This window comes from Gymnoscopelus microlampas (assembly GCF_963454915.1).
Source record: "Gymnoscopelus microlampas genome assembly, chromosome: 8".
NCBI classification, from domain to species: Eukaryota; Metazoa; Chordata; class Actinopteri; order Myctophiformes; family Myctophidae; genus Gymnoscopelus; species Gymnoscopelus microlampas.
The window spans coordinates 28,145,441-28,173,430 of NC_139945.1; the positions used below are offsets into that span (position 1 = coordinate 28,145,441).

Here is a 27,990-nt window from a genome sequence, read left to right on the forward strand (position 1 = left end):
ACATTTTCACGACGGTCTTTTCACGACGGTCCCAAACCCACTTATAGGAGCGGCTACACCGCTCAAAAATCACACCCAGTGTGAAGTGAGCGGTGCTATTCAAAAACAACAGTGGTCATCACAGTGATGGAAGCTCACTTAAAAAAAAGTAATTCTTTTGAAGTGAGTGGTGATATTTATGAGTTATTAATTTCGTCATGCATCTCGCTAGCCAATCACAGTACTGAGCAAAGGGTCTGAATACCAATCAGCCAATCATAGTACAGCGAAAGACAAATTTTCAGGACGGAAAGAAAAACTTTCGCTACGGATGGGTCCCAAACCCACTTATAGGAGCGGTCAAAAATAGCTCAAAGTTGTACTTAAGTACAGTACTTGAGTAAATGCACTTAGTTACTTTACACGACTGCGTATGACTCCAAATTTGGGCATGGTTTCAGGCCGATTTGTGACTTCCATAATAAAATTATTGAAGTTAAATATTTCAAAACATAATAAAACATTTTTGTTGTGTACACACAACAAACACACAGATCTCTTATAGACACTAGCCTCCGTTGGGGCCTTGCTATAAAAGAAAACACAATAATGATTATAAATAACTTGTGTTATGTATTTGTTAATCAAGGATGGATATTTTAAATGGTCAGATTGTAGGACTGTATAAAGAGAACAAGGCTTTACACTAAATTGATATGTAGATTGGTTCCTGCAGGAATGGAATAGAGCTGATATGAGGTTCTCCACTGTGACCAATGACACCTGGCTCAAACTGGTCTGCTTCATGAAGTGTGCTGATCAAAATATGTCAATCAATGATATAATATTTAATTTGCAGCTTCCGATAATGATGGCATTCTAACAAATGCTTCCTAAATAGAGAAGATTGGTCGGTGCCATATAGCACAGGCACAGTTAGTGAAATGACAAAGAACGAAATGAAGTGATCATCTAGATCAGGGGTCTTCAACAGGGGGTCCGGGATCCCTAGGGGATCCTCAGAGTTACTGCAGGGGGGCCGCCAAATCTGTGTGTGATAGGATCATGTTGTTTACATTAACCACGTGAACCCTAGCATCCCTATTCTGAGTGGAACATTAGCCAAAAGAAACAGATCTACAAGCTCACAACGCTTGTAGATCGGCTATTTTTGGCAAAGAGGTTTGGTGTAGAGGGGAAAAAAGAGCAGACTAAGTATTGACGGTTCAAGTGGTTAAATGTTTGAAAATACACATTAATTCAACATACGGTACACTCATGACAGTGCTGCCAAAGTCTATGAAAATGTGCAACGCAATTCTATACATTATGTAGTGGGGGGTCCCTGCTTAATCTCTCTCTCAGCTAAGGGGTCCATGGCCAGAAAACGTTGAAGACCCCTGATCTAGATTCTAAGTGAAAGAAGAGGACGTGTGGCTGATTAGTAGTTAATAGTTGCTCATTCTGGCAAAAATATACCGCCCCCTGTTGAAACACTATTACCCCACAACTGGCATTTGTTATGAAATAAATTAATTGCTTGATATATTTTTCCTCTGAAAATACAAGGATTGATGTATGTGACAAAGTGTTGTTTACATTTTTTTTTAACTTTGTGAATTATGGTATAAAATAAGCTACATTGATATTTTGGACATTGTCTTAAATATGGAATGAAAATGATTTACTTCTACAAGTCTGACTCCTTTCAACATTTTGATTGTCAAATAGTTTGGCGATTGTACTGTGTCTTTAACAATCATCATAAGGATGTGATATGGGAATGTGTTGTTGCTGCTCTTGGGTTCACTATTTGTAGTAGTAGTTTGACAAGGTGTGGTTGTGGAGATCTAGATCAGTTGTTTTCAAAGTGGGGTCCGAGGACCCCCAGGAGTCCATGAGGCGGTTCCAGGGAGTCCCCAGTCAAAATGAGCTGTGTATAATTTCACTATAATTCAATACACTTCAAAACTATAACAACACAACAATGTCCGTGCCTATTCTAACATGTAATATCACCATTATGAATCAATCTCATTTAAACAAAAGCATATCAAACATGCCATCGACATGTTTGATATCAGCTTCCCTGGGACGAAACAGGAGTCCATGGCCTAATGCAGTGGTTCTCAACCCGTGGGTCGGGTCCCCACATAATTTTGGGGGGTTCCCAAATGACAGTAAAGTGACAATTTATTTAATACCTAACATTTTTAACTATTGAAAAAATGAATAGAAATGACCATAACTGACTGGTCAAACATTGGCAACATTTTCAAATAATATAAGAAAGAGGCCAGAATTGTGAAAATAGCCGATCTACAAGCTCACAACGCCTCACGCTGCAAGGAGTTGTGAGCTTGTAGATCGGCTATTTTCCACATTATTTATCTGTGGAACCGAGTCAAACTAATTGTAATGCCTCAACTCCAAGTGCTTGTCCGGGTAGGGGGGGGATCCCCAGTTCGAAAAATATGATTATTTTACGGGGTCCCCAGTTCAAATTATGATTATTTTGGGGGGTCGCGGCCCTGAAAAGGTTGAGAACCATTGGCCTAATGTAATTCAATGTAGAGATCGGTGGCACGCAAGAGTAGAAAGTAACTCCTAACCATTCCTATAGACATTTTGGACTTTCCAGTGATTTCATGGCTGGGGCCATCATAGCCTTGGACATTGGCAGCAAGTATTCTCTCTATCTGAGAGGGCCACAACCAGCTAGCCTGGATGATAAAGCATGGTAGAAGAGAGAGAATGTCCCAGTGCTGGCCTGATAAGGGGAAAAGGCCAGCTATTATGACTGTTGCGACGTTACATCTGCAGTGACATATCAGCTTGCGCAATGGGATTCTTGATTGGCACAGTGGCATGTGCCTATCAAGATTACAGAGAAGCTTTTAAAAATAGGAGTCGCTGGGCTTGTGAAGAGCAGTCTAACATCAACAGACAGAGTGCCAATTTGGTATGTTTTCCTTCCAGTATCTGTGGTGCGCACACACGCACAGGCTGCCAACGGGGAGGGTGTGATAAAGGATAGAGATCCAGTCAGTTGATCTCAGCTTTTTCTTTCTCACTTTCCTACACAGTAAAATCCTGACTGTTAGTTTAACTCAGAGAGAGTGCACATATATAGCCTACATTTGTAGACTCTCCGAGTTACAAATGGATAATTGTCTCCGCCAGGCCAAGACTATGTTGCACCCTGTCTGTCCGTCTGTCTGTCCGTCTGTCCGTCTGTCCGTCTGTCCGTCTGTCCGTCTATCCGTCCGTGTATGTGTGTCCGTCCGTCCGTCCGTCCGTCTGGACAGCTCCGGTCGCTGTTGGCATGATCGCAGCGGAACTAACACTCCCTGGATGCCAGAGCAGAACCTCTGCCCCAAAATGTTCACATGGGCCTGTTATAGCGCCACCAGGAGGCCACTTTTTGCAAAAAAAAAAAAATTGACAGTACTCCTACAGATTTTGTCTAAACATCACGCACATTGGTAGACAGTATATCTTTATAGTCATTAAACCAAACAGGTCTTTCAGATATCACATATTCCATCCTGATTGGCTAAGAATGGCTTCCAAAGTTTGCACGAGTGCTCCGTTTTGAACAAAATGCCTCAAATCATGAAGACAGCGTGCGATTTCCGTAACATTTTGCACACACATTCCCACTAGGCCGAGGAAGAAATGCCACTTGAGATTTTTCAAATCAGCCTCATATAACAGGCTATAACAGGCCAATTCGTGTTTTACCTATAACTGCACTGATCTGTGTAAAACGTTGTATGCGCACTCCCTAGAGGCCAAGGAAAAACCTTTGCACTGCATCTGCCTTGTATAGCGCCACCAGGAGGCCGACTTATGTAAAGCATTTTTTAATATTACTCCTTCATATTTTATCCATATTTCACGCAAATCGTACACATGATCTGTATAGTCATGTGATCAAGACGGATCCGTTAGATTTTTCATATTCCATCCTGATTGGCTAAGATTGGCATCTAAAGTTTGCAGGAGTGGTCTGATTGCGGTGAAACTTTACACACACATTCGCACTCCGTTGAGGAACAAATGCCACCCTTTCAACATTTCCCTATTATAGCGCCACCAGGAGGCCGATTTTTGCAAAAGAAAAATGTTATATTACTCCTGCAAATGTTGTCTAAACATCACGCAAATCAGTATATATTATCTCTTTAGTCAAGTGATCACGACAGTTCCGTCCGATCCGTCCGATTTTTCACATTCCAGCCTGGTTTGGCGAATTCCGAACATTGCTGGCCCACACTAGCCTACCTGACCTGGTGGAGACTTGTGCTCCGAGGAGCACTTTTTCTAGTTTAACGCTGATTTTAACGGTGTGTGATGTACACACAAAAAGTTATCGATAACTATTGTTAAATGGACGAACAACACACCTCTACACGAAGACACACACTGACTGACCCAATGTATGTTCATTAACTTATTTCAGGAGCAAAAAAGAGAAGCTTAAGATCATTCTGGTCAGAGTAGTTATAAGTCTTCAATGTGAGCATTACATATGTGAGTGTGACACCTGCCGGGGGGGGGCTCTGTTGTGTTGCTATCAGCCAAGTCTGTGTGTGTCTTTCCAAATGCGTCACGACGCAGACTGGATGTGTGTGTGTGTGTGTGTGTGTGTGTGTGTGTGTGCGTGCGCGCGAGAGAGAGCTCAGCGTCCAGACTGCACGTGCATCTGTTTGGCGTTCACACACACACACACACACACCGTCCCGCAGGAGCGATTCATAGGGGGTGCATTCCTGTCTTTTGTTTGAGGAGGAAAAGGAAACCTGTCAGGAAAAGATTGTGAAGAACAGGAAACTCTCATGGCTGTCGAGCCCTTCCTTTTGGCAGAGCTCGGTCTGAATACAGTTTGCCCACCATGTCATTTATAACGTATGGATACATTGATTACATGGATTGTCACAACTTTGTTGATTTGTCTCAAATATTGAGGCCGAACCGTTAAGTCCATGATGAGACACATCGGAGTCACATCCTACCCCAATTGATATAAAAAACAATTAGACTGCAGCGGTTAAGAGAAGAATGAGGGAATTTAAGTGACTATTCAGCCTGCCATTTTTGTCTAGCCAACGTTTACACTCTTCCAAAAAGTTACACCACACCCAGCCGCCACAGACCCACCACTTTAAATTTCCAAAAGAAAACAAGCTCCCTTCATTTTTCAACAACAATAACCCCCAGATACAGATGTGGCATTCTTCTTGTAAGGCTACACTTGTTGGCTGGCAGACAGACAGACAGACATGAACTGAGGACATCGCACTATGAAATAATGGGGGGCTTGCCATTCAACATCTGGTGGCTACACAGCCACGATGCATCTGGAATTTCAATGTCGGGGGGGTGGGGGGGACAGGGGTGGGGGGGGGGGGGGGGGTGGGGGACAGTAGCCAGGGCTAATATAGACCAGCACTCTTGACTGCTAACATGCCATTTCGAAATGGCTGTTTTTTAACTACATGAGGGCTAAAGCCAAGGTATGATTGTGAGGGTTTGTGGTTTTGAGTGTTGCAAAACAAAGGAGTTTACCATCTCTACAATTTCCAAACGACCGTTTTGCTAATAGTTTGAGAGTATTATGGTATGGCATTAGTTGCTATTCAACACTGATTTCCTAAACAGTGGGGTTTTCATTCATTGATTGAATACTTTATTTGCAAAAAAATAAAGCACAGAAAGTAGCCTACAGTTCGATAAAAAAGCATGCTAAAATGAGTTGGTTATTATAATAAAAAACTAGACATTGCATACATTTGTATATATAGCATATGGTTCTCAAAGTGGGGTCTGGGGACCCCCAGGGGTCCTTGGGAGGGGGTTCCAGGGGGTCCCCAACAAAAGTAGTTAACATAGTGTCACAATCATTTTAACCAATTTAACCTTTTATATGTTGGCTATTAAAAAATAGCAGATATACAAGCTCATAACGCAGATCTATGAGCTTGTAGATCTGCTACTTTTCAAAAGTGTTCAACATTAGTGAACATTTTTAACACAAATCTTTGCTTTTCTGGGGGTCCCTGGCACAACATATTTTCAAGATGGGGGTCCGTGGCCAAATATTTATCAATTTGGGGGTCCTTGGCGTGAAAAGAGTTTGAGAACCACTGATATATAGGCAAAGCACCTTTAGTTTCAGACTCACGACATCCCTGGACCCAGCCAGCCAGCCGGGCATCATGCCACACCACTGTTGCGCAGCTCGAGTCTCGACACATCATGAGAGTGAAGCGGATCTAACGGTTACATATGTATCTGACAGTATAGGTGTTGCTCAATCGCCACAGAACCAAATCAAACGAAAGCATACAAAAACTAAATCACAGTGCCTATATGTAAACACGTAGACCTATTAGGCTTGTTATACTTCAGTTTACGTGTGTTAGGCTTATTGTCTGAGCCAAATAGCCTCTCCGTTAAATGACATTCCAAGACGTGCGTAATTGCTGTGCGCTCGATCGGTCCTAAAAATCCACCCAAAAAACGTGACAGATTTAGCCCCAAATCCATTCCAAACGCGGCGGTTTCGTCACAATAGAAAAATGGGAAAAGGAAACTTTGAAAGAAAAGAAGGAAATCTTGGTCATACCGCTGTCCGATCCGACAGAAAAAGCCGCTCATTGTCGTAAGATCGGAGCTTTCCAGGCTCACACAGACACACGTACAGATCACATCAACCCTTTGCTATAAAGGAGGCGCAACTCAACGCAAAAAGCAATCTCTCATGAAAAAAAAAATCAACTCCTACTTTAACAACCCCGATCTCCACTCCACCCTTACCTTAATAGTTCCGTCCATTTTGCGCAATTTTCAGCGGACCCCGACAATATTCCAAACATGACACGCTCCTTGATTATTAATTCCCAGCCCCTGATCATAAGGCTCTATGTCTCGCGGAGAAAAGAAAAGAGAGACAAGTTTACCGGATGGTTTTTTTTTTTCTCTCTCCCCTCTCTAAATTTGGGAAGTGAAGTCACTGCTGCCGTTGAGAAGGAAGCTGTGTGTCACTGAAAATCCAAAGCCCGGCCCCTGCCTTCATCGCAGATCGCAGCAGCAGCCAGCGGCGGCAGGCGGTGGCGGCCCATGCGAGCCCCCCCAAAAGAGAGAGAGCAGGATCTCTGTCCCAAAGAGATAAGCCAAGGCACAACAATTGAGCCTGTAATGTTTTTCCTCGGAAATATTTTCACAGGATGGCTGCTGACTGCGTTGTGTGATGCATGGCCATTATGCTCTCTCTTCTAGCGCTGCTGCTGCCGCTACCCACTGTGGCGTGTCCCCCAAACAGTGGGTCGCGGACCCATCTTTGGGTCGCGGATTGATTGTTTTGTATCGGTCGAAATGTCAAAACTTTAAAAATGTTTTTATGAATTAATCATGAATTTTAAAAAAAAGACTTTCATGAATGAATTCAAATCAATAAAAATCTAAGAAATTCCATAAATTAGAAAACAGATGTTTAAGAAATAGTGAAAATAGCCGATCTACAAGCTCACACGGCTGCACGAAGGGCGTTGTGAGCTTGTAGATCTGCTATTTTCACTAGTTTGGGTATACCGGGCTAACAGCTCTCTTTTGGGTCTTCTTGAGCTAAAAGGTTTGTGAACCAGTGTTCTGGCGTGCTGGAGAGAGTATTTGTTTTGTGTCTTTTCTCCCAAGTAATATACCACCACCACACCACAGGCATGATCGTCGAATGGGGTTGGCTTTCCCTTTGCGATAAATGCGTTTATTTCACCGCAAATTTCATTTGGGTTTGTGGGGCTACACTACACCGCTGAGGTTTATTCGTTGCGGGGCATTCCTGGACAGTAATGTGATTCCGTGATGTTTTAGAGAGAGTGCGCTTTTTTGGCTTGGATCACGCCTACACACACAGACTATACAGCATCTGGCCATACCTCCATCCTCCTGTATAAACCACTCACTTCTCTCTTTATTGTATTGCGTTCAGTTTTCTTTTCTACCGTGATAATAGAAATGAAATAAAGTTTCACTTCTTCATTTATATAAAGTAGACATACACACAGGCCTATGTGTTTTCTACACAGGACAGGACCCCAATGGAAACAAGACATAGTTTCTTAGTTTATTCATCCTTTTAGCATCCTTTTGTATTGAACTGTAGCCTATACTTTCTGTGCAAACTGTTTATAACGTATTCAATCAATGAATGAATCAATCAATCAATCAATCACTGAGAACTTTAAATCAAAAGGAGAAGAGAGAAAGAACTACCTGTTGTCTGGGGGGATTGCTGTTGTTGCAACCTTGTCTTTTTGTTAGAAGCTGCTGTGAACTTTTCCTGAAACACCATTAATAAAAATCCAGGCATGCAGTGCCCCGTATACTGACGTCTATCTGACGGTCTGCTCCGCATGTGTGTGTGCGTCTGCCTGTCTGTCTGCTGTTCAGCACGAGACTGAATGGATGGATGGATGGATGGATGGATGGATGATGGAATGTATATTCTACTACTATAAATGATGGTGCACACATAGGAAACAGAAAGGAGCACTATATATAATCTTTGGAACAGAAATAGACTCCATGGGATGGTTAGGATTATTGCTTCCATTTGGAAAGTGGCAAATGTTTTTTTTTCTCTCTCTCTCCATGAATTGAATACACAGGGGCCCAATGGAAACAAGCCATAGTGCTTTTCTTGGGTTTAATACTATAGCATCCCTTTGTGTAGAACTGTACTTTTCTGTACTTTTTTTTTTGCAAACTGCTAAATAAAGTATTCAAGCAATCAATCCATTTTCACAGGAAACTCGCCCCATTGCAGGGGTGTGTATAATGTTATTGTTATTGATGTTGCTGTTATTGTTTGTATTGTTATTACTACTAATAACAACAACATTGTTATTACTATTGTTATTGTCATATAGCTAGGGAGGCCTATTTTGTAGCTCATATAAGGGCTGTGTCTGACTGCCACGAAACAAAAAAAAATCCCCACCCCCACGATGGTATTTTTTTCCCCTTTCCTCTACCTTACGAAATTGCCCTCATCAATTCAAGCACAATTTTAGCAGCAGATGCTTAGACACACAGAGAGCCATGCAGCTCTGAACGTGACCAGACCAATGGGGCTCTCTGCCTGGAGGAGCGGCCTCACAGTGACCAAACAGCACTGGTGGAAAGTAGCTAAGTACATTTACTCAAGTACTGTACTTCAGTACAATTTTGAGGTACTTTCACTTTACTGGAGTATGTCCAATGATCTACTTTAACTTCTACTCCACTGCTACATCTCTCCACTGCTACAAACTTTTACTCCACTGCAATTATTTGAAAACTTTACTAGATACTTTGCAGATATACATTATTACATTATAAAACATACATTATGCACTTTAGCCCTATTTTATACCTAGGCTATTTTCAAAATGTTTTAGTACTTTCACTTTTGGTACTTTAAGAACATTTGGATACCAACACTTTTGTACTTTTAGATTTTACTCAAATACATTTTGAATTCCGGACTTTTACTTGTAACAGAGTATACTTCTATATTACAGTATTGATACTTTTACTTAAGTAAAAACATTTGAGTACTTTTTTTCCACCACTGCCAAACAGAGACTGCAAGCCGCAACGACTGACAGACGTGTATGCCGGCCTGTCTGCTTTCGACTTGGGGGTCTGTTTTGGGGGTAGAAGCCCCCCTGAGACCACCACATCTGGATCCTGCTAGGGGTCAAGGCTTCTCCTGCCTGAGGCCAGTTCAGACTCGTGTAATTAAGGGAGACACCTTGTTTAACTCTTTAGTAGCTGGTTCATTCTAGAAGAATTCCATAGCAAGCTCTTGTTTTTAATGCGCGACTATCGAAGCTTTGTGGATGCTGCTTATAGAGCACTGTTTCCCAAACAGTGGGTCGGGACACATGTTTGGGGTCGGGGACCAATTTAAATGGGTCACGAGTAAATATCCCCCTTTTATTCATACATTTAAAAAAATATTTTATTATTATTAAAAAATATATTATTTAAAAAATGTATATAAATAAGTACCCAAACTGGTGAAAATTAGATTGATCTGCTATTTTCACTAGATTGGGTTCTGGGCCAAACGTCTAATTTCTTTTTAGTCTCATCTGCTGTTGAAAGTGGGATTTTCCCCCCCTTTTTTCCCCCTTTTATACCAAATCTGAATATAGGTCCACACACAACCTTCACAACTTTCAACCCAGTGAAAATACTCACACCCTCAAACCGGTTAGGCAAAGGGGAGGGTTTGGGGGTCCACGGAACTGCCATGACCATAATGAATACAGCGGTAACAAACATTTTGGAAGGCCAATAAACAGATGCAAGTCGGTTTACACAGTGAACCACAGAACATCTGGCTTGACACTGCTAGACAGCACAGACGGGCTATACCACGAGCCAGTAGCTCCTCTGTCTGTCTGTCTGTCTGTCTGTCTGTCTGTCTGTCTGTCTGTCTGTCTGTCTGTCTGGCTCCCCATTGGGGCAGAACGCCAGCAGTGGGCGGGGCCACCACTGAGGTTAGGTTCATCGTTGCAATTGTTAGGCCTGTCGCTTCTCATCTTAATTTGTCCTGGAGGTCTGTCTGCAACACAACTGCAATCATAAGCTCACTACAGTACAATTATGATAAACCTACCTGTTTAGCCCATAATTGTCAACTTAAAGGAGTAGTTCACCCAAAAAAAATACTTATTTTCTATCAATTACACACCCCGTGAAGCCTTGAATTCTTGGAGATCTTTTCGTTTTTTGTCGCATTCCTGAGGCAATAATTTGATTGATGTAATCAAATTATTGACTTAGGAATGCAACAAAAACTAAAACATCTCCATGAATTCAAGGCTTCATGGAGTGTGTAATTAATAGAAAATACGTATTTTTTTGGGGTGAACTACTCCTTTAACTCACTGAGTGCCATTAACGTGTTTCACGTGTTTTTAGCGCTATGGCTCAACGTGCCATTAACGTGTTTCACGTGTTTTTGAAAAATTAGCATAAGTAAACAAAAAATTTTTTTTTTTTTTTTTTTTTTTTTTTTTTTTTGAAAAACATGTTCAGAACCCAAGATATCATCATCTGAAGGTGTGCAGCTCCATCCACTCCTTGTTTAACTTAGAACTGAAAAAGGCTGTATCTCGCTTCCTAAGCACTTTTTGTTTTCTGTGAAAAAAACTCTGGCACTGGGACAACATCATTTTTAAATATTTTTTGTTTATTCGTTTCTGTTCTTTTACATACTCATAGGTAGTAAAATTGAGTGCCAGAATTGCCAAACGTTTAAATAAAATAAAAAAATCTGGCACTCAATGAGTTTGAATTGAGATATTATCTTAATTATTGTCGATTCCAGACATGTGTCATAATAATCATTGTTCCATTGGGAACACGATACTCTACTCATTGAATTGCGTGACAGGCGCTTCAGCTTGTTATTATTCTAATAACCGAACACCACGGTATATATTGATCGGCCTTTTTATGGTTCTTCATTGGACCTTTTTAGAGCTCTGGTTGAAGTCCCTTTCCTTCTCACAGGCAACAAGACAGCCTAAGTCAAAATAGTGAGGGCAAAAAGTGGAGTCTGCTGCACATAAGCACGAACTGTCTGGCCCCTTGCTTGAGGCCATAATTAATTTGAGATTTATTTTTATTGGAGAGCTCCAGTCTCGCCTGGCCTTAACCAAACAAAACCAACGCTATAGACCGTGGATTCGCCTGAATGAAAGCAGAATATTTCTTTACAATTTGTATTGAGGCATTCTGACCAATATTGTCCCGTTTAAGTGAAAGAGTAGAATTTGCACGCAGAATGATACACACAAGCGGGAATATTTATGATGCCACGTTCGAGCCAGACAATTTGAATATTTGGCTGTAACAAAATGACAGATCTGGCAATTTTTCACAAAGAACTCCACAATTTCTGTGGAAAGATCCAACATTGAGACTGAAAAGCATTACAGACCGCCTTGTGTCCCTCATTGACTTAGGCCTGCTATCCTCTTATAAAGACTCATTTCAAAGCATATTTTCTCCTAAAACATTCCTTTGCTATTGAACTCTCTCAAAACAAATCGGGAATTGTTCATAGGTCTGTGGCCCTGCGCTGAAACTCAAGTCCCCGCAGTGGCACAAACGCTGTGACTGTATGAAAAGACTCCTTATGCAAAGGGGCAATAAGTCTTCAAAACATAACAAGTCGCCCTTGGAAAAATACGTAGATTATGATTTTGTTATGAATGGCTTGCTGTAGCACAATGGCTCATTTTCTTGAAGAAAGTCCTCTTCTTCAGGTGATCACGGTTTTTGTAAGCAGCACCCCCCCCCCCCCCCCCCCACATTGAAAGTAAATAAAGGAGCTGAATTAAGCTACACTATTCCTGAGTGTTAATTTAACCCTGAGAATGTAAAAGAAAAGTTGATCCTTAACTGGAACACTCTGAATTTTGCAGTGTAGGCTACTGAGGCTAGCAGCCAATATAAACAGACTTGGAACTTTAGTTATTCTTATAACCTACAAGAAGCATCTTCGAAGTTTGTGGTTTCATATCCATCTTCTTTCTGACAAAAAGGCCTCAACCCGCTTATCCTACAGGAATTCTATACACCAAACCATTCTATGCACCGGTTTTAACGTGAAAAACAGATGTCCACTATTTGCTTTGTTTACATTCCAAAGACTGAAAAAAAGAGAGAAATAATAAAAAAATCCTCCACGATGTAAAATATGATAATGAAATCTGACAACTCTGGGCAGAGGACAAAGAAATCAACTGTGGTCTTGACACCCTGCTAGAGTAACATTTCAACAAGTTGATTGCAGTAGATGCAAACAAACATCTTAAACATGACATAGCCTTCATATCACAATGAAGAAGGGGGAAAAAACATTTATCTTAAGCCTAAACGGTTAGGAGGTCCACTGTTATGCTATATATTATACACTTAAAATAAACCAGGCTATTGTTCTCAAAGTGGGGTGCGGCACCGAGTGCAGCTATGAGCTTGTAGATCTGCTATTTTTGAAAAATCGTGAAAATGTGTGCAAACCTTTGAATATGTATATTTTCAAAGCGAACATTTGTACCTCACATCTTTGCTTCTAGGGGTCCCTGGAACAGAATATTTTGAGATAGGGGTCTGCGGCCAAATACAAATCAAATTGGGGGTCCTTGACATGAAAAAAATTGAGAACCACAGTCCTAGGCTATAAGAAAAGATGAGAGGGGCCTATATGTTCCCTCCAACATTACCTGATGGAAGAGACGTTGGTGTCTTACCTTGACGTAAGACGACGTGTCAGGGACAGTCTGAAACATGTTCACGTGACAGCCAGGCCCAAGTGTGCACACTGCAGTTCAATGGGCCCTATATGGAGGGGAGGGGCAATTAATCAAACATATTAATTGAATAAAACCAATCTGCAAAAAATATATAACAATATAGTCTATATTATAATTCAAAAGCATAGCTAATAATACTTTATTCGTTTAATATGATTTGTATTGTCAGTAGTCAGTAATAGCAAAAAAAAACAAAGTGTGCCTTGAGGTGAACGAAGTTGTATGTCGTACAGTGGCCTCAGAATGTAGACTCGCCTAAAAATATGACCACAAATTTCCGCCCACTCTAAAGGCCAATATATAAGGCCTTCTGGGATATACTATTTTAGCCAGATGTTTTCATCCCCGAGTTTTACTGTTGAGGTGAAAACTCTACATGCCTATGATTTTTTTTTTCATGCTTCTAAATAATACAACATAATATATTTATTTATATGCCTGATAGGAAATAGGCCTCCTCTTGGGGGGAAATATCATTTATTATTGCATTAGAGGGAGTGCATCGACCATCTGCACCGTCCATGAAATAGCCTAATCAAAATGATTGCCCCGTTAGACTCTATATATATATAGCAGCAGAATATAGCAGCAGTATAGGCCTAGAAAGCATTCAGCTACAATGGGCTCCATACAGGAGTGTTTGGTGGTTTTATGAATAGCGTTCCACACAGAACCACTTCCACCAAAATAAAAAAGAAAGGTCACATTTGGTCCACGCGTCACTGCAAGGTTGACACAGTATGGCAATAAGCTTGAATCATTCCAGAGACTAGATGGTATTTTTCTGGCCACCTAATAGGCTATTACTTTTGCCTTTGTTACACGTTGATAATATATTTGTATGAACATTATACACCATTAAACGTTCTACTACAATGGTTGCATTGCATGCTTTAACTTGCCCAACAGGCAGGGCAGCACCAGTGGTGGAAAAAATACAATTTTTTTAACTTAAAAGTGTCAATACTGCAATGTAGAAATACTCTGTTACAAGTAAAAGTCCAATTTAAAAGTCAGATTTACTTGAGTAAAAGTATACAAACGTATTGAAATGGCCGAAATTTATAGGGCTGAAGTGGTTAATGTGTTTTGTAATAATAATCTAATACAAATCTACAAAGTAACTAGTAACTAAAGTTGTCAAATAATTGTAGTTGAGTAAAAGTACAATATTTGCCTTTGAGATGTAGTGGAGTAGAAGCAAAAGTACTGACATTTGAAAACAATACTCCAGTAAATAAATAAAAAATACCTCAAATGTATACTTAAGTACAGTACTTGAGTAAATGTACTTAGTTACTTTACACCACTTGCCAACAGGCAGGGCAGCGCATGCAGAGTGAGCTCAGCTCCATCCATCCCCACCCCCATCACGTTTTCCCCCTAAAGCCCTACCACATATTGAAGCACTTTTCGCTTTAATAAGTGCAGCTTACAAAGTCTAGGGTGAAAGGGCAGTAAGGGGACTATGGTGTCTTTAGCCCTTCCTTCGGTATACGCAATTATCAAGAAGGCAGTAACAAAACATTCCTAGTATCTAGACTTGCATAGTTTTAATAGCAAACGAACACACAGCAAAACAACCTCAGTGTTCTCTGAACTCAGATGGTGTAAAAATGGACCCAAGTGGGCCTGTAATAATTAAGGGGTATTTTACTGTGCACTCCCCTTGTATAAAGTGTAATATTCTTTCCAAAATGTTTTAAGCATGGCCAGAATTCATGTCTTCTGCTTCCTGAATCCTGATAAAGAAACCTGAAAAGTTATGCAGCTATAGGAGGATGACGGCAGGACATTGATGATGGGGAATGAACATTTGAAGTTAAAAGTTAGAACAAAAGTGTAGCATATCAGCACCAGCACAAGCAATAGACTACAATACCAAACAAATCAAAAAACAAGACGACTCATGCACATGATCAGCGGTTTAATTGGACCACAGTTCCATTTTATGGTGCAATTTCATGTTTCGCTGAAGTGTTCTGCTGGAAACCAGAAGACTCGTCCCAAAACACGCTCACCCCCATTTTTATCACGGACCGCTCACCCCCAGCGGTTCTTGTATTTGTTTTACTGTGGATGATAAGGTTAGAAATAAGTTTAGGATTAGGCATAGTTTTACTGACATTAAGTTAAGGAATAAGCTTAGGTTTAGGTATAGTTTACTGAGGTTAAGTTTAGGAACAAGGTCATGTTTTGGCACCGATTTACTGAGGTTACGTTTAGGAATAAGGTTAGGTTTTGGCACCATTTTACTGAGGTATGTTCAGCAATAGGGTTAGGTTTAGGCATAGTTTACTAAGGTCACGTATGGAATACCAGTTGGCGACCGTTCCGAGGTCACCGGAGCCGGATTTGCCCCGGGGGTGACGGTGACTGTATTTTGGGGCGAGCTGGTGTTCGTTTTACTCACTGGACGCCTGCCTCACCATGCACCACCTCGCCCCTACTATGCATGATAAATTATCCAGCGAGGATTATGAACATGGCACGATTTATAATTGTGGGGGGAACCCACCACTGTTTTCGTCTCTCTCGGCTCCTGCAGGCAAAACGTTGGGCTTCGCCTCATAAAGTTCCCCGAATGCATCCAATTTCTTAAACGGTTAAAAGAAGCATAGAATTCCGCATCTGCAGCCAATTAGGCGGCTGGGAGCTCGGGAGGACTGTTGAATAAGTGCATGGACCTTCCTCCCAGACAGCCCGTGGGCTGGGAGCCTCTAGTGTTACATTTTAAGCATCTTATACCTTTGCACGAGAGCGTGCTGTTATCCATCATAAATGAGACTCAACTGATTTCAACCAATCTATGCGTTTTTTTTTCTTTTTTCCGTTTCTTACTTCGACTTGCCCTATTATAAGTAATAAAGCAAAAAAAAAAGTGAAGCGGGCAGCGGAGACACAATAAATGGACATTCGGGTACAAAAGACGCGACTTTTTAACACAATGAGGTAAATAAAAGGCAGAAATAGACCAAAATATATATCTTTTAAAAAAAGAAGGAGAAAAAAGACCAAATAGGCTACATAAACCAACGCAAATGACATCGATAAGAAATGTATGATTTGATGATTGTAAAAGGCTGATGTCAGTTTACATTTCGATATCGTCTGGCACTGAACCAACCCTTTTTATGAGGGTTGAATCACCGACCAAAAAAAAACAAGAGGCAATGATTTATTATCTTCCAAAGAAGCACATCAACACACAGACATGAGCCTGGCTGCAGTATAATACTATAGAGACGCGAGACCCAAATCTAAACGTTATGTTTCTCCACTCACCTGTCGTTGTTTTATGTCAGATCGCTTTATTCTCTCGATTTAATTATTCCGCAATTTAAAACAATTAAAGCCCCGTCTCTCTCTCTCTAAACTAAGTCGTCACCTTAAAGATGACAGTTAGTTATTAGTTAAAGGAGCGCCGGGTGTGTGAATGGCCGAGGTTGCTTAGGATGAGAGAAAAGCCACCAGCCATCACAACCAATGGGCTGCGAGAGCAAACCTCCCCTTGTTGCCCCGGAGTGTGAGAGAGAGCCTGAATTAGGAGTCCATTGAACCATGAAATAAGAGGGAAAACGACTGAGGCTGTAAAGGGCATCATAAATCAACTAAAAGTGTTGTGTTGGGGACACACACACAATATAAATATGTTTTTAACAATGTTTTGAATTAAATTGCTCAGCATATAAGACTTAAATAGCACTAGGCCTATATAGATGGCCTTGGCACCTGCTAATCCTGAACAAAGTATAGGTTAATAATCAGATTATTGTATCATAGGAATATATTAATATGGGACTATACTGTGATCTTTGAATATGAAAATTATAAAATTTCTGAATAATGAAGAATGAAATGCGAGCAAGACCTGGAAGAAAAGTAAACCTTCAAAGTCAAACCATTGTTCGTTTGACCAAAAATAATTAGGCTACTAAAAAGCTAAGGAACACAACTTTGAGACAAAAAATATATTCTGAACATGTATTCCCGACTCGACTCCCCATTATGGATTATAGGTTTGGGCATCACTGAATTTTCCTTAGTAATAACGGGTCCCTAATTAGGACAGTGGTTCTCAAACCTTTTCATGTCAAGGACCCCCACACTGATATGTATTTACCAAATTTTCAATATTGTAAAAAAAAGAAAGAAAATAAATACCCAAGGTATAAATGGATATAAAGTGGTTAAAATGATTGTGGTGCTATGTTAACTACTTTAGCTGGGGACCCCCTGGAAGTTGGAACCCCACCCCCAGGACCCCTGGGGGTCCCCGGACCCCACTTTGAGAACCATGCACTGCGCTTAGGAATTTGCTACAAACACGGGATCTGCGCTTCGTGGCCCCGTGACAGAGACACGCGTCTCCAGTGGGTTTGTCTTTTCCTGTTCTGTTGACCCCACTCAGTTCACTAACTTCATTTCCTCCACAGTTTGCCCTCATCTTCCACCCAAGAGAACTTAGAGAAGAGTCCCTCACACAAAGGATGTGGAGGCTAACTCACGGCGAGGGAAATTGCCCATCCATGCCATTTTATTGCCTCATCAAGGCTGCTATTTCACGCAGAAGCAACCATATGAAATAGAGAAGCAGCCCGTGACGTTTTGCGTCAGGTATAGCCTATAGATCAGTCACTGATCTATAGGCTATTTTGGGGGATAAACAATGACCTCAAGAACAGATGTACAATTAGTGTAATGTCACTTATATGCCGATATCTCATTTGGCTGACCAGTTGAATCACATTTAAACCCATTTTTCAGTGATTTTTCTTTTTCGTAGTTACTGCACTTTGGCTTGGCAGTGGTTCTCAAACCTTTTCATGTCAAGGACCCCCAAAAATGACATGCATTTGGCTAAGGACCCCCTCACCTCAAAAATATTTTGTGGCAGGGATTTTTTCAAAATGTCTTTGCCATGCTATGAGCTTGTAGATCTGCTATTTTTGAATAGCCAACGTATAAAAGGTTAAAGGGGTTCAAATGATTGTGACGCTATTAACTAATTTAGCTGGGGACCCCCTGGTACCCCCCCCCAGGACCCCTGGGGGGGGTAGACCCCACTTTGAGAACCAATGGCCTAGATCAGGGGTCTTCAATGTTTTCAGGCCAGGGACCCCCAAACTGATGGGGAGATGGAGCAGGGACCCCCTACCTCAGGGATATTCAACTAGTTTAGGCAGGGGCCACAATTGTAAAATGACTTGAAGTCAGGGGCCACAAGACCGTGACAACAAAACCGTTTATTGTGTGCTATTAGGTCCGATAGGACACAATAATGGACACGCTATGTCCATTATGGTAACTTATTATGGCCTGCTTCATTGATAGGAACATTTCTGTGTCAGTCCTTGGTGCACAGGCTAAGCTTTTGATATTAAAAATAGGAAGTAGATATTTCAGTGTGTTCTGTGCATGGGTCCCTGGCATAGAAGGGTCTCGTATTAATGAACGTATTAATGAAAGTTTTGAGCACCCAGGTGATAAGAGCACAAGCTCATATGATGTGTTTGAAGTGGATGAATATGGAGAAGATGGAAGCTGGACAAAAAACACACAAAACTAATCAACATAAAGGAGCACAACAGGGGTGTTGAGTGCAGTTCATCCATCATGGACCATTCATTTGTAACTATTTCTGAGTTTAGAGTGGATGTTGTTAATTACACCAAAGAAATTATTCTCCTATGCATCCATTAGCGTGTATGTGTTAGTTTTGTGTGGACTTTGTCCAGCTTCTCCATCTTCATCCACTTCAAACACATCATATGAGCTTGTGCTCTTATTACCCGGGTGCTCAAAACTAATGAAAAAAACTTTCATTCATATGAGATGCTTCCATGACAACCAAAATTCAAAATGTTCATCCTGTACTACCAATCATCTAGTAAAAAAAATGTGCTTTTAATTTTACATTGGAACAAGGTATATGTTCCAGGGACCCCAAGAAAGCTCCGCTGGGGCCGGATTTGGCCCGCGGGCCACCCGTTGAATAACACTGCCCTACCTCGTAGGGTGGGGGGGGCTACAATATATATTGTACAACTATGTATAAAATTGTGTTTCATATGTATAAACATACCATGTTATTGTGCATTCAATACTAAGCTATTAAAATAATACAGATTAATATATTCATGCTTTTATTTTAAACATACATGTACAAGGTACAGCGAGTAGGGTGTCCGTACCAATGCCTTTTATAAACATACCCTATTAACTGAGAACCAATGTCAATACTATCAACAATCTGTCAATTGCACAATAATCATGTATAGAAGCTATTAAAAATGGACAGAATCATGGTTTATTTTAAACATAAAAAAAATAAATAAAGACAAATGGACATTTTTTTTTAGCCCAAAATAGCAGATCTACAAGCTGACTCGTAGCCTTGTAGATCGGATTGGGTATTCAAAAATCGTGAAGGGGGGGTCCCTGAAACAAGTATTTTGAAATGGGAGTCTGTGGCCAAATACATATCATTTTGGGGGTCCTTGACATGAAAAAGTTTGAGAACCACTACTCTCTAGGCTACCCAACAGGCATATAAAACCTGCAGCTATTAGGTCTATTTAACCAACACAGGCACACAAAATGTCATCATCTGGTCAAATTGTGGGCTTTCATCATTTTGCTAGACGTTGTGTTTGTTACGCCACATCCTAATGCAATGATTAAGAACAACAACATCCATGATGGTGTTCCCAGCACGAAACAATGGACGGATATCCTAACATCCGTTTTCTGAAAAATGGCATTCATTGCGCCTGCTGTGTGTTGACTTCCTCAGGATACTGTACACGAAGGTTTCTGACACGTTTGAACACCAACTGTTACATTCTGAACAGAATTCTTTCTTTTTTTTGTTGGGGAGAGCAGTCCAGTAATATGTTATGTATGGTTCCCAAGCTATACTGTGGTGGTTGTGGATGTGGTGCCCAGTATGTGGTTGAAAAAGTACACATTTGTTTTACTTTAAGTAAAAGTATCAATTCTGCAATGTAGAAACACCCTGTTTACAAGTAAAAGTCTGGAATTCAAAATTTACTTGAGTAAAAGTACAAAAGTATTGGTATCAAAATGTACTTTAAAGTACCAAAAGTAGAAAGTACACAGTATGCAGAATGCCCCATTTCACAAGTTTTCAAATGTATGAAATGTATACAAATCTTTTGAAAATAGCTGATCTACAAGCTCACAATGCGTCGCATCGTGAAGCATTGTGAGCTTGTAGATCAAATGGCCTAAATGTATATAGGGCTGAAGTGGTTAATGTATGTTTTTTTGTAATGATAATCAAAATCTACAACTATTAACTAAAGTTTTCAAATAATTGTAGTGGAGTAAAAGTACAATATTTGCCTCTCAGATGTAGTGGTGTAGAAGTAATAGTATTGGAAATGGGAAATACTCCAGTAAAGTAACAAATCCTCAACTTAAGTACAGTACTTGAGTAAATGAGTAGTTACTTTACACCACTGATACTGTGGTGGTAATGCAGGATGCGGTGCCCATTGTAAAAAAAAAAAAAAAAAGAAAGGAAAAAGAAATAACAAAAAAAAAGAGAAAAAGAATCCAACATTCCAGACTTGATGACGCATACATCCAGTCAGTGCCTCCTAGAGGGCTAGCCTGTTGGGTAAATGGTTGGGTAAGCCTACCTGTAGGAAAGTTCCCATAAACAAGTGTCTCTCAAACCTTTTTTCATGCAGAGGACCCCCAAACTGAAAGTATGTGGTGCCAGGGACCCATACAAGATTTGTGTAGTTAAAAAATATTCATAAGTTGTACGCACTCTTTCAAGGTTATTTTTGAATATAACAGATCTACAAGCTCACAAGGCAGCACATTGCAATGCAATGCGCTGTGAGCTTGTCTATTTTCAAATAGGGGCTATTTTCAAATAGCCGATGTATGCGGGTTAAGTAAACTGATTCTGGTGCTATATTAACTGCATTTTACTGGGGACCCCCAGGAACCCCCCTCAAGAAGGGCCCCCGGGGGTCCCTGGACCCCACTTTGAGAACCACTGGTTTAATTGTCCCTGTCTGAACAAACTGACTTTGTGCTGTCTGAACAAACTGACTTTGTGCTGTCTGAACAAACTGACTTTGTGCATCAATACAATGTCAGAATCATTTCTAAACTAGAATCCTAGTGTATTGACTTCAGTTTCACACAAGGCCTAATATAGATAGATAGAATGTCTAAAGCACAAACAATAAAAGAGAATAATTGTATAATCATAAAAATTAGCCATAAATGTGATTGCTAAAGAATGCATGACTTCTCATTGTTGGACTAATCTATCTACTAGACCTGGGACAGTGTTTGAAATTCATTCTTGAAACTTGTTTAAAACTGCACTGAACGCAGAGTGTTTGCTCCGCTTTGGCAACTTAACAGTCTTTCCTTCTGAAATGTGGCGTTCACCACTCCACCCATTCTGCGTCTACTGTTTGGCAGCGTTCAGCAATCTACCTGTTTCAACACTTACTGCTCCATCCAACACGTGTTGTTTTTATTGTTATTTAATGTTGCGGTTGTGTTGATATTACTGCTGGCATGAATGCTGGTATACCTTCCCTATGGAGTATATATCCACCGTCCTTAAAGACTTATCAGCGGCCGTGTGTATTAAGACTGTTGAACTGTATGAATATTCATCACATGTGTTTTTGTTATTTGCTGCAAATAGAATTTTTTTGAGGTTCAAGGTCCAATGGTGACTTTATTATCCCTTCAGGCGAATTCTGTTGGCCAAGAGCAATAAAAGTCAGGAAATACAAATATTACAAGAGGGGAAACAGAACAGAAATACACCGACTTGCGCCCATCAGTGCATGTACGCATACACGCACGCATACATGCATGCACGCACGCACGCACGCACACACGGATGGTGTGTATGGATTCATGTTTTGAGCTTCATTCACTTTAATCATGCTCTTTTCGTAAGCCCGCCATCAATAGTTTACCATAAACACTCTTCTCACTGCTGGCGTGTTAACATTTCAGAGCTGCCCACCCTCTCTTGGGATTCCACCCCTCCAAAAAAATGCTTGTATTCGAGATGATGTGGGCAACATACAGACATCTGTGATTACATCGCCCGGCGTAAATGAAGCCCCTTACTCTGAACTGTAATGAGTTATTTATTTAGTCAAAGGGGCTACCGAGAGAGATGATCTGGAGATGGAGATAGGTTCCATTCCGGCCCCCCCCTTTCTGCTCCTTGGGGACAGAGAAAATGGGAGCATGGCACCATGGAAGGCAGGGCAAAGAATATCAAATCTTTTCACGCTACCTCCAGGCCAGTCAAAGCCAGACACAGAACAGTATGAAGCCAGAGATCCAGGAGAGTGGAAAATCCACAAGCATTTATATACTTTGTGTTTGTTTTTTTTGCACGGAGAAGACAACAGGGAGACCGATAAGGAGACAGTGAATGAGACACAGGAGTTGCTCTATCAGAAGTTGATTCTAACTAGGTCAGCAGTAGGGTTCAGGTTTTGGTTCAGAGTAGGTGAATTATTCAGATTCATGAAACTCTGAAACTCTCATAAAATCTACTCACCCCAACACTGAAGTCTGCTCCACATGTTTTGATTCTGAAACTGAATTTCTATTGTTTTAGCATGCTGACATAGTATTGTCACCCGGTTGACAAAAAGAAAATGCATGCGTTCGTGCGCGTGTTTGTACGTACGTCTGTGTGTGCGTTCACACGTGTTTGTGCGTACGTTTGTGTGTACATTTGTGCATGTGAGTGAAGATAGACATCATTACAGAACAAGGTGCTGAGCCACCCATTCCAATTTACCAAAACACTGCAACAACATTGTGCCCATACACCACACACACACACCAGCGATTATGATTCACTGCATATCTTATAAACTCCACAACTGGCCCCCCGACAAAAGTGGCCCACACAGAGCGTAGACAGCAGCCCGCTCGCGTGTGTCGTAATAATTAGCAGGGGGGAAGTATTAAATTAAAGCAAGGCAAGTCTTTTTATGAGGCAACTGTTTATGAAGGTAATAGCATCCCTATAAATTAACGACCTCCCGATGCCTCCCCCGATGTGTTGCCACTCATCAGGTTCAGACTCTGATATGTCCACTACATGACCTCAGTCATTTAGTCTCTGGTATTCTGGCCCTAGAGGGAACTCAGGCGGGAGCTTTGGGAGAAGAGGGATAGTCTGTGTTTGCGGAGCGACATGTGGTGTCGAGACAAAATGCTTGCTCCCATTACACACAATATGTTCTGGTATGCACTTAATCAAAAGCACTGTGCGTACGTGCTTGCGTGTGTGCGTGTGTGTGTGCGTGTGTGCGTGTGTGTCTGTGTGTGCGTGTGTGCGTGTGTGCGTGTGTGTGTGTGTGTGTGTGTGTGTGTGTGTGTGTGTGTGTGTGTGTGTGTGTGTGTGTGTGTGTGCGAGCGCACGCACGCGTGTCGCCGGCACAGATGTATACGTGCGTGTCCGTGCATTCTGTGTGCATCTGTGCACACGTGTCCCTAAATATACTTTTTCACGATGCCACAAAAATACCTTCAACTGCTCTTTTCTCGGCAAGGCATCTAAATTGATTCCACAACCACCAACTCTCACTGTGAGAGTCTGCATGCACGGTGGGACATAGCACTTATCCCATGTGTGTGTTTTTGGGGACACACCCATGCCACTGGTCCGTGACCATGCCATGGGAACCAAGGTGCTCACCTTACACATTAAATCAATCTTAGAAGCCCATGGGGGATTCATCCCTGCGTGAGCAGCATGAGGATGAAATAAAGCCCCCAAGAAAATTGACTACTCCTGCGGAGGAAAAAAAAGAGAAAAGCACAGAGAGAGAGAGAGAGAGAGAGAGAGAGAGAGCAAGAGCAGGAGGAAAGCACTGCCATTTAGAAGGCCTAAATCATCCCCCTGCACCGTAAATCCACTGACCGCTCATCATTCAGCAGCATTTTAAAAAGCCCTTAAAGAAAAACACTGGCTGAAATGAATCTGCTGTCACCTCTCATTTGGGTCTGGCCTGCCGGCTCAATAAGAAAAGTGTTGTTCCCTGGAAGGGGCTGCTGAGCCCTGGGCTGAGCTCTCAGGTTTTGGGTTTTACCCCTGTCCCGCATTCTCAAGGCTTTTTACTTTGAGACCCGAGTCTCCATCTCTCTCTCTCTCTCTCTCTCTCTCTCCCCCCCCCCCCCCCCCCAGACATGTCTGACAGGCTGAACTCGATGTGGGCTGCTCACCAGACTACAAAAATCATTCATCTGTGCCTTCAGACGGTCAAATCTGGAACTAATAAAGGGGACCCTGCCTATTGATCCTATTCACAGGCATGCCGTTGCCAGATCCAGCCACTAGAGGGCTCTCTGGTCCAAGCTAGTCGTGGCTCTTTGAGGTTTGTGTGGTACCCCTTCAGAATAAATTGGCAGCACAATTGGAAGGCAGTATATCCTCTCATTAGCAGAGTTGCTATTGATGAACCTGTATTGTGTGAAAGGCTCAACTGATGCAGGGTGACAGTATACTCAGAGATACAAGATAGTAGGCCTAGAATGTTTTTTTATCTATGCCTAATTAATCAGTGATCACACAACTTCCACATATGTTTTACTATGGGTATACATATTACATACTGGTTTCAGAGAATCAGAAGCCATTAGCCATTAGCATTTCTGACCGGATATAGAAAGATGGCGTATTTGCAATCGCTGAAAAACAGGCTTCAAAACAGGCTTCAAAACAGGTCTGTAGAAACCAATGGCGTCACTTTGTCCATTTCATTTTTACAGTCTATGAGGTTCTGAGGCTGTAGATCGGCTATTTTCAGTTTTGAGAATAGGACTTAACTAAGTCACTTCCAATTGACTGGGGCCCCTTGTGCCCTGGAATGATAAGGTGTTTGTTTCCTATTTTGACACACACTGTTTGAAGTTCACTGGATGGCGGGGTCTTGAGTGCTTAACGAAGCAAACGACAACAATGGCAGAAGAACCCCCACCACCCCCTCACCCTCGCCCCCCTCACCCTCTGCCCGCTTTGGGGCACACAAACAAACGTGTGAAACAGGAAACATGTGCAGTAATAGATGAACTGATGCCGACCCAAGCAGACGAAAGGCCTGGGCATTGTGTGTCGTAACCCCCCACCCCACCCCCTAAAGGGGAGAAAAAAAGAAAGACAATCTGGAGTAAAGTAGAATGAAAATAGGCCACAAGACCAACAACAAGGAGAAACCTCCTCAAGAGAGAGAGAGAGAGAGAGAGAGAGAGAGAGAGAGAGAGAGAGAGAGAGAGAGAGAGAGAGAGAGAGAGAGAGAGAGAGAGAGAGAGAGAGAGAGAGAGAGAGAGAGAGAGAGAGAGAGAGAGAGAGAGAGAGAGAGAGCAGTAGAAAGAGCCACAGTCACTTTTAGGGTTGTATTTATGTGAGGTATAAGGGCACTACCCCAAACGCCTGGGCAAAACCACAGCATTCCACACTGGCTCTTAAAGAGACAGGGCCACACTGTCATCATGGGTATTTGGGGAGTTAAAGTGTTAACATGTGTTGAGTCGTGTGTTTGCAAGTGTAGCATGACCAGCGTTGCCAGGTCTGCTTATTTTAATTCCCACCCCCCAAGATTTTATTTGAAAATAGCAGATCTACAAGCTCATAACACGACGCGTTGTGAGCTTGTAGATCTGCTATTTTCAAAAAGCTGATATATGTTTAAAGTGCTCATGTGACACATGGTCGCTTCTTTTGGGGAATTTGGGCTTGTTTTCCTAGACATGGTTGCTTGTTTCTTTCACAGAATCTAGCATCACTGAGCAAGGTTCTATAACGGTGGGCTGGGACCCATTTGTGGGTCGTGGACACATTCTTATGGGTCATGAGTAAATTTCAAAACCCAAAAAGAAAAAGAGCAACATTTTTCATGAATTGAAACACATTCAATGATTTTTCAAAATAATTTCATGAATGAATAAACTAAATAAAAAAAATGCCTTGAATTAGAAAGCAAATGTTTAAAAACAATAGTGATTTTTTTTCCCCTAATTTCTCTTTTGGGGTCTCGAGCTGAAAAGTTTGGGATCCAAGGTTCTAAGAGTGGCCACTAGGCGGCCATATGCAAGTTCTCTGATTTGACAGAAGGCAGACAGACATGTTCGGCTCAAATATTGTAGTTCCCCGATACCGTGTTTGAAAACCTTTTTTATTTTTCAATGAAACTGACACAATGTTATACATTTTCCAAATAAAAGCCAGCTTCACACGTTAGAGAGCTGAGCGTTTATCAAAGTACAAGCAGGCGTTTAGTCTCTGGACAGTGTTATAACATGAATGACAGTAGTTAATGTACTGTATCTGCAGTACGTAGATCTTAAGATAGAGGGCACCGTTGGGCTTTGAAACCAATGTGATGAACAACAAATGAAATAGGCTGTTAGTCTTGAGTTTTGAGATGTTTCTCAGCCACATATATCACACACACGCACAGCACACACACACACACACACACACACACACACACACACACACACACACACACACACACACACACACACACTACACACACACACACACACACACACACACACACACACACACACACTAAAGATGGTGTATAAATCCAAATAAATGTTCATTCATACGGTATATTTACATTGTGTAACATAACATGGATTTACCATAAACTAGTTTAATTGTGGAGTGAATTCAAGTGGCACGCTAGAACTGGGATTTTGCAATGACTGTAATATCTCAAAATGTGACAGAAAGAGTAACTGCGAGCCAACATTACCTTGGAAAGTATACTTTGAGAGGAAACCATTTTAACTGACTAATAATGACCTATGCAACACGTGTTGAAACAAAGACTGTTTCAATATTAACAGTCACATAATCAGAACCAATTCATATGTCCAATTCATACTGCTTTTTCAGTGGTGTAAAGTAACTAAGTACATGTACTCAAGTACTTACAGTACACTTTTGAGGATTTTTTACTTTAATGGAGTATTTCCCATTTTCAATACTCTTGCTTTACTCTACTACATCTCAGAGGTAAATATTGTAAAGTTACTCCACTACAATTATTAACATCTTTAGTTACTAGTTACTTTGCAGATTTAGATTATTATCACAAAACATATATTATCCACTTCAACCATATATATATTTCGGCCATTTGAAAATAGTCGATCTACAATCTCACAATGCGTCATGATGCCACGCATTGTGAGCTTGTAGATCTGCTATTTGTATACATTATGAACTTGTGAAATGGGACATTCAATGACTACTTTTACTTTTGGTACTTTAAGTATATTTTAATACCAATACATTTGTACTTTTACTCAGGTGCATTTTGATTACCAGACTTTTACTTGTAACAGAGAATTCCTACACTGCGGTGTTGATACTTTTACTTAAGTAAAAGCTGCGAGTACTTTTTCCACCACTGCTGCTTTTTGCTATTTCAACAGTCACACGATACACTTAAACTCCTTGCTGCTGATTAATCTACAGGTTAAAACATACAGTGAAGTGCTGTACTGAGCACAGTTTACAATCACAGAGAGACAGAGAGACAGACAGACAAGTGGACAGACACCCCGCACCCGAGTGATGAGA

At 41.2% G+C, this 27,990-nt stretch overlaps 2 protein-coding genes across 8 annotated transcripts in view; one reads left to right on the plus strand and one right to left on the minus strand.

Moving 5' to 3' along the window:
- Positions 1–16,813, minus strand: part of fli1 (Fli-1 proto-oncogene, ETS transcription factor) — a 67,922-nt gene extending 51,109 nt beyond the window's left edge. For 2 of the 7 annotated variants that reach the window (XM_084064845.1, XM_084064848.1), the window contains exons 1-2: positions 16,644–16,813; positions 13,296–13,383 (exon numbers count right to left, since the gene is read on the minus strand). In XM_084064845.1, coding sequence (XP_083920971.1) covers positions 13,296–13,334 — 39 coding nt within the window. In that variant the 5' untranslated portion in view covers positions 13,335–13,383; positions 16,644–16,813. Of the gene's footprint in view, positions 1–6,610; positions 6,694–6,801; positions 7,220–13,295; positions 13,384–16,643 lie in introns of those variants that run through there. The other 5 variants (XM_084064849.1, XM_084064844.1, XM_084064847.1 and 2 more) reach the window with 5 other exon arrangements.
- The window catches only part of ets1 (v-ets avian erythroblastosis virus E26 oncogene homolog 1), a 252,782-nt gene that overhangs the window by 140,566 nt on the left and 84,226 nt on the right, over positions 1–27,990 (plus strand). The gene's annotated exons all lie outside the window — the stretch shown is intronic.